The sequence below is a fragment of the Meleagris gallopavo genome, chromosome 27 (assembly GCF_000146605.3).
Source record: "Meleagris gallopavo isolate NT-WF06-2002-E0010 breed Aviagen turkey brand Nicholas breeding stock chromosome 27, Turkey_5.1, whole genome shotgun sequence".
NCBI classification, from domain to species: domain Eukaryota; kingdom Metazoa; phylum Chordata; class Aves; order Galliformes; family Phasianidae; genus Meleagris; species Meleagris gallopavo.
This window is the reverse complement of record NC_015037.2, coordinates 259155-266648: the sequence shown is the minus strand read 5'-3', so window position 1 is coordinate 266648 and position 7494 is coordinate 259155. Positions and strand designations below refer to the sequence as shown.

General features: G+C 47.6%; 1 protein-coding gene across 1 annotated transcript in view; it reads left to right on the top strand.

Moving 5' to 3' along the window:
* Nucleotides 1-7367, top strand: part of PRCC (proline rich mitotic checkpoint control factor) — a 10997-nt gene extending 3630 nt beyond the window's left edge. The window contains exons 4-10 of the mRNA XM_031556906.1: nucleotides 4-42; nucleotides 2738-2785; nucleotides 3204-3788; nucleotides 4750-4845; nucleotides 5728-5871; nucleotides 6226-6291; nucleotides 6738-7367. Coding sequence (XP_031412766.1) covers nucleotides 4-42; nucleotides 2738-2785; nucleotides 3204-3788; nucleotides 4750-4845; nucleotides 5728-5871; nucleotides 6226-6291; nucleotides 6738-6824 — 1065 coding nt within the window. The 3' untranslated portion in view covers nucleotides 6825-7367. The remainder of the gene's footprint in view (nucleotides 1-3; nucleotides 43-2737; nucleotides 2786-3203; nucleotides 3789-4749; nucleotides 4846-5727; nucleotides 5872-6225; nucleotides 6292-6737) is intronic.
* Nucleotides 7368-7494: the final 127 nt, after the last annotated feature.

The following is a 7494-nucleotide window of genomic DNA, read 5'->3' as shown; positions in this document are numbered from 1 at the left end:
GAGCCGGTGAAGATCGTAGCACCCGAGCTGCACGAGGGAAATGTGAGTATGGGACGAGCTCCGCTGAGAAGGGGGGGGTTAGCCCTGGAGCTCTGCTTTGTGCTCTCCAGGCATCGTTAGGTTGTGAAGCACGGTGCTGTGTGCCTTGCGGGGCAGCCAGGCACCACAGTCTGCCTGGTGCCATGGTTGTGGCATCTGGAGAGATCTGTCCGGGCCGCCAGCCCTAATCCTAAAGCACTTTGCAGAATTAAACTGAGTTATAAACTGAGTTTATAACTGTAATGCACCTGAATCCAGATGATCTGCACTCTTATTTATTGCTGAAGTCAGTGCATTGTTTTAGAGCTGTATGGCCTTCTTAAGGGCATCCCCAAACAAGCCTGAATTTCTCTTCATACTCTTTGTTTGCTTTGACATCAGTAGGTCTTCCTGACAATGTCTTGTTTGATTGTCTGAAGGCTTCAGGTGTCCACCAGGCCTGTAGGTATTCCATCTCAATTCATGCTTTTTTAGTTGATGCTTTATTTGATGCCTTATTTAGTTCTTGAGCACCAAATCCAGGTACCTGGCCATAAGCCAAAGCAAGCTGTGACTATGTGAAGGGAGATATGGGTCCTCATCCCCCTTCTTGTCTCCCTGTGGACAATTGCAGCGCTGGTGGCACTCTGGAACCCATTGGTGATTCTGAGACCTTTGTGTCAAAGGAAATCAGCCTCTGTCTTGGGAGGATTATGGCAGTGCTGGGGCACAGAGGGAGCTGTTCTCTGTCCCACTCTTGAGTGTCGTGATGCTGTGCATGCTTCAGGGAGCTGCACTGCGAAGTTCGGGTTGTTTCCACAGGGACAAGCAGCTTGAGGGAAAGGTTTCATGGTTATGGATTTATCAACAGCGCCAATGAATAGCAGTCTGCCAGCATCAAGGCCCGTGGGAGCTGAGATAAAGTCAGCATATCTTGTTCTGCTGGAGCAACAGCCTGCAGGAAAGGAAGGGTGAGAAGGGCACCGGCTGCCCCCAGACCAACAGCCAGCCTCCTTTGGCAAATCCTGCACAGCTCCTGAAACTCTACGGAGGTGTAGCAGCTAAATGTGTCTCACTGCTGAGCAGCAGAACGTGCTTCTTGTTTGGCAAGCAACAGGACAGTGCGCTGCTTGCTGTGAGATGCTTGTCCAGGTCCGTTTGAGCTGAGCCTCCCAGCAGGGCAGGTTTGCTTTTTGCAGTGGACAGGAGAAAAAATACATGGTGACTTAATGTGAAGAAGATCTTGTGGCCTTTTTGCTGCCTATCTCAAATCTTCTACCTGATCTTAAATGTTTGTATGCTCCACGTGTACCAAGCAGGAGGATGTATGGGCAAGCAGCATAGGTACAGACCATTCCCTGGTACCCACTTTTTGCTTACTCATTTCTTTGCAGCACTTCATCATATAAATATTCAGGCTCTTAGCTTCCTTGCTGGCCTTACAATCACTGAAATAAATATATGGAGATTTTTTTTCCTTTTCCTCCCTGTCCTCTACCCTCTGTGTTCAGCAAATTGGCTTTGAACAGAAGCACTGCAGGTCATCAGGATAGTGAGTGCATGCTGCTGAGAGAGAAGTCCCTGAGACAGAGCTGGTCCTGGAAGCCCCTTTACCTGAGGCAGAATCCCCATTTCATCCTTTTCTCTTTACAGTCCCTTCTGTCCCTTTCTTTTGCACCTGTGGAAGTGCTCCTGGCCAGTCTCATCTCTCCTGAATACAGCGGTCTGGTTTTATTGCAACTCTGACTTGCATTTATTTGTGTTCTTTTTCTTTGTCCTGTTTTATAATTTAGATAGTAAACTGGCAGAAGACCTCGTTTCCTGTAATCTATTTAAAGTGCTCTGCAAAACAGTAAGATGATAAAGATGTCAGGGGCCTTTTCTGATGGCAGAGATGACCAGACCTTACACTCAAGTTTTTAATGGATATTTAACAACTCCAAAGTTATTGTGAACAATTTCCTATTAATCTCCACAGTGAATTTTTACACCCTTGCTTTGTGTGAGTTTTGTGCTTCCTCTCTGTTAATGTGATGCTGTCTGTCTCTTTGAAAGGGAGCGCTGACCTTTTGCTGGGTGGTTTGTGTTCTTTGCCTCGCTGTAGGTTTATTTTCCTCTGACTTCATTGTGAGCCAGCAGCTCAGATACTTTAAGTGCTAATTTCTGACAGGAGCCAAATATGTGGAGTATTTCTGCCCACCCACTTTGCTTTAGAGCAGCATTAAGAAGCCACCTTGAAAATTGGAAGTTTTGAATGAGTGAATCCTTTTTTGTCCTGTAAGTCGGATAAATGAACTCAAGCTGGAGATTTTTTGATTGCAGACATTGCTCTGCTGAGATTACAAGAGGTAATTCTGACTTGTTTGCAAAGCTTCAGTTTTTACAGTGAAATGCAGCTTATTTTCTGCCTCTGCTCAAACCACAGCAGGCACAGCTGCTGCTACAGTGACACTGCAGCCCTGCTTGCTGTGGGCAGCTCAGTGATCTCCCATCTCTCTCCTATCTCTTTTTGTTCTGACACTGATGCATCAGCAAGGTTGTGAAAGAGGCTGATGACAGCCCACTGTTGCTTTCACTGCGGTTCTTGGCAGGTTAAATCCAGCCCTGCAGTGCTGTGATCCTCTGCTGTTTCAAACTGAAAGTTACCAAGTCACCAAGCAGGGGTGGTCATTGTTTTTTACTATCTCAAGTTGTGCTAAGCTCTGTTTTTCTTTCTCAGTCAGATTCAGAGGAAGATGAACCAGCAAAGAAGAAAAATATTTTTCAGGTGAGTATCTGGTATATTGAATTAAACAAGTTGCACAGGAAATCAGCATGTGATAGATGTTGGGTTTCTGCAATTGTAAACCTGTTTAACACAGGGCTTTCAGAGTATAAAGTTCCTGGGGTGTCAAATCCTTTTTGGGTAAGATTTCCTAAATTTAAATTTCAGTAAAATATGTATTAATGCGAGAAGTAGGTGGGTATTTGCGAGTACCAGTTTTCCTTTAAAAGTCCCACCAGCCTTTTGTGCAAAAAAGCCCTTCAGCATGTTGGAAGTGGCGAGCAATTGTGCTGAGCAATGGGAAACCCATTAATACTGTTAGAATTGGAGGAGATAATTGGCAGGGAGTCAGGGGAAACTAAATGGTCTCGTTCATTTCTCTTATTTCTATCAACCATTTGCCCTGCATGAAACCCACCAGGGACGTGGCGAGGGCTCTGGCTTGTCCGCTCTGCTTCCTCAACCCAAAAACTTGACGGTGAAAGAGACCAATCGGTTACTTTTGCCCCACGCTTTCTCGAGGAAAGCAGCCGACAACGCCTCCGAGTCGAAGCCTGCAAAAGCCCCGACCTCATCCTCCAAAACAAAACCTCCGTCTAAGCCGGCCGTAGCCACAACTCCTTCTCCCTCTGCTATCAAAGCTGCTGCAAAGAGCGCTGCCCTCCAGGTAACCAAGCAGATTACGCAGGAGGAGGACGACAGCGATGAAGAGGTCGAGCCAGAGAACTACTTCTCCTTGTCCGACAGGAGCGAGCCCAGCGTTGTTGCTGCTGAGGCGTACATGTACTCAAGCCCCGTGGTGTCAGAGGAGCCACCACCTGGGACGGAACCGGAGCCGCAGTTCCAAGATGCTGCTGCCAACGCTCCTCTGGAGTTCAAGACCGGCGTGGGTTCCAGTGCTGCTCATCACAGCTGGCTGCCCAAATCCGGAGAAGATTATGACAGTCAGCCCTATGGCCAGTTCCCTGCTTATGGCGATGCTGGCGGGACTGATGCGTATTATCAGGTGGGTCTGGAACAGGGGAGGCTTTGCATTGGTTAGTGAAGCAGGCCGTGGCTTGTGAAACTCCAACCTGAGGTCTCCGGAATGAGGAGCGGAGATCCACAGCATCTCTCCGATGAAGAAAGGTTGAGGGAACTGGGCTTGTTTAGCTTGGAGAAGAGAAGGCTGCGGGGAGAGCTCATGGTGGCCTCCCAGTACTTGAAGGGAACGTATAAACAGGAGGGGGAATGGGCTGCTTGTGAGGGTGGATTGTGATAGGACAAGGGGGAATGGTTTTAAACAGACAGGGGAGGTTTAGGTTGGATATTAGGAGGAATTTTTTCACTCAGAGGGTGGTGAGGCACTGGAACAGGTTGCCCAAGCAGGTTGTGGATGCCTCATCCCTGCAGGCATTCAAGGCCAGGCTGGATGTGGCTCTGGGCAGCCTGGCTGGTGGTTGATGACCTGCACACAGCATGGGGGTTGAAACTGGATAATCTTTGAGGTCTTTTTTCAACCCAGGCCATTCTACGATTCATTCTGTGATAATACAGCTGGGTTCTTCTGGCACGAGAGCCATAGAAGCTCTTTGTGGGATAAATGTTTAATGGCTGCACTCATTGTAAAATGCCCCAGCAGAACTGCCCCTGCTCTTGTCAGGGTGCTGAAGCAGGGAGTGCCAGAGCCGATATATGAAGCCAGGTTGTTTCTAGCAATTCAACGCTGCTGAGTGGCTATTGGAAAAAATGCCCTGTACTCTTCAGTAGTGCCAGGGTAATGAGGTGTAATTAATGACTGCTTCCATCAGCCTTGTGAGGAGGCGCGTGTGTAATGCACTGTGCTTCTCATAGTCCTGGCTGAGAGACCAGCAGCTCCCAAGGTGAGGTACAAGATTCAGTCTCACTTCTCTGGGCTTCTGTGGATGTTTTCTCAGGATCCATCTTGCTTTGCTGCAACGATGAACTGGTTTTCCTTTTGCTCACAGGATTACTACAGCAGTGGGTACTACCAGGAGGTGGAACCAGCACAGGCACCGCCGCAGGAGATGAGCACCGACTCCTCCTTCCTAGATGATGAAGCGGTTGGCACTTATACTATCTATCCCACTATGGAGTTTGCATTTAAGCTCTGCTAGAACATAGGACCTGCTTGGCAGCCTCGGTCCTGACCCTCCAGCACGACCCGTGCTCCTTGCCGAGTTGGACCGGATTGTTCCGTGGGGTTTAGTGCTGTGCTGTGGAGACATGCAGTGTCCTTCCAGCAATATGTTGGGCTACTGCTCCTGATGGATTTGCTTGCTGTATAAGTAGGTGATGCTTGTTATTCCCACCTAGCCCAAATTTTTTTTTGTTAGGAGTATATATGACGGGCAAGTTACCTCAGTAGGACATTCAGATACTTTCTTGGTAGCTCCTCTAGCACAGCAGTGGATTCCCCACATTGTTGAAGTGCTCAAGATCTATAGCTCTAAAACCTGTTTAAAAAGAAGCAAAACTACCTCTCTTTGTTGATTTAATCTGGAAAATGCCAGTCTTGTCAGCTGAACCAGTAAGGGCTGCAGAAGGTGGCTCATGTCGTGCTGACTTCCTTTGAAGAACCTCTGCTTTTGAGATTTCAGTTATGGAAGATGGATATGTTAGCAGTTGAACTTGAGGTGTTTTCCTAGCATTTAAAATGAGGAGGCTGAGGGCCTTCTCATAAATAAGAGGTAAATGTTGTTTTTCCCTCTGCATAGGAAAAAAAAAAAAGATTGTAATCTTAATGTTAAATGGTTTAAGATACTCTGATCTATAGCAAAGCAGAACTATCCTAAAGAAAAAATTCCTCATTGGAAAGGTGTATGGTAATGTGGCCTGTCCCATGCTAGGGGAGCAAAGAGGGGGTCATCTTCCAGCTACCTTTAGCTGTTTCAGGTTGTTGGTGTGTGATGTTTGTGTAACTCCAGTTGTTTCTGTCCTTTCAGTTCAAACGGCTGCAAGGCAAGCGAAATCGGGGGAGAGAAGAAATCAATTTTGTGGATATCAAAGGTGACGATCAGCTGAGTGGAGCCCAGCAGTGGTTGACCAAATCCTTAACAGAGGAGAAAACCATGAAATCATTCAGCAAGGTACAGACAAGATGAGAGGAGTGCTGACTGGGGTTTTGGAGACCTGTTCAGTTCCTGTTTCAACCACAGCTGGAGCTGTTCTAGAGGCTCTGTAGTCACTGCTGTAGGGGGAACAGGGACCCTTGTCTTCTGTGTTATATAAGTAATTATACATAAGAGAATAGCAGGGCTTCTCACGACACAGTGCGGGTGGTAAAGACCAGCTAGGAACTGCTACGGCCTGAGGAAATCTGCCCACAACCTTAATGTGAAACAAATGCTCCTTGAGCTGGCTTTGTGCAGGCGCTTGTCTCGTTTTGCTGTCTGGGTCAGCATCTTTCTGGCTTTAACAGTTTATCTGATGTTGTTTTCTAGAAAAAAGGAGATCAGCCCACAGGACAGCAAAGGAGGAAACACCAGATCACATACCTGATCCATCAGGTGAGTACCGTGGAAACCAACACAGATAGAATTGAAGGGGGCTGGTGGAGTTGCCCCTTTGGCCCTCCAGGATTCAGAGCTCCCAGCTTGGTTTTTGTTCTGCTTCACCCTGCCCCTTGCAGCCAGCTCCAGTGCATGTGTGCTTGTGTTTGGTTATGAGGCTCATTGCTTCCTGTCTAATTCCACGTGGCTGCAGCGTGGTTGGTAAGCAGCTGCTGAGAGCGACCCACAAAAGAAACTGCATTTCAGCATAAATGAAATGCCTGCGCATCCCAATTAATTCAGGCCTCTGTCAAGATAATTGTGCTAGCTCCTGTAACGAGCCTTCTAGCTGAAGCACGCTGTAATCCCTGTCAGCAGGGGCAGAGGAGGGTAAAATACTGCTGACTCAATTGAGGAGCAGCTCTGATGCTCAACTCTGATGCTAATCTTCTCGATTTCTGCAGGCGAAGGAAAGAGAACTGGAACTGAAAAACACGTGGTCTGAAAACAAACTCAGTCGACGTCAGACTCAAGCCAAATACGGATTCTAACACCTCTGTCCCATGTTTTGGCTCTTGTCCCAGGTGACTTACTGTGTCAGACCTCTCCTGGCCTTCGGAGACCAGCTGGGCTGGCGTTGAGTGCTGTCTGTCGGTGGGTGGGAGGATATTGCACTCCCCTGTCAGGAAAAAGGTTTCTTTTGAGCCGTTCCTGAAACTCCACCTGTAATCGTTCCCCCGTCCTTAACAAACAATAATGTGGAAGGTTCAAATCAGGTCTGTTTTGTACAGCCAGCAACAGTCCCAGGGCAGCTGCAGGAGCTGTGCCTGGTGCAAGGCTGCTGTCCTGTAGGTGCAGGGCTGTGTGTCTGAAGCAGCCTCGTCACTGGAACCTGAGGCAGAGTCTCTCTAAACTTCCACGTCCCACTTTGCTCCTTCCTCAGACTCGCTGTACATCAAGAATGTCATTTTTTCATTCTAAAGACACTTTCAAGAGCCATCCTGTTTGTTGTTTTTTCTTTCGGTTGTTATTTTAGATGAGACGTGATCATGGCTGTTTCATTTTGGCTGAGTAAATCCCGTGCTCCTCTCATACGAACGGTGGATTTTTGGTTTGTTTTTTTTTTTTTGGTGTGTGTGTGTGCATGTGGCCAAGTTATTGTTTTTGCTCTTGGCTACACCAGCCTGTCCATGTCAAACCATGCTGAGGGGAAGCTCTTTT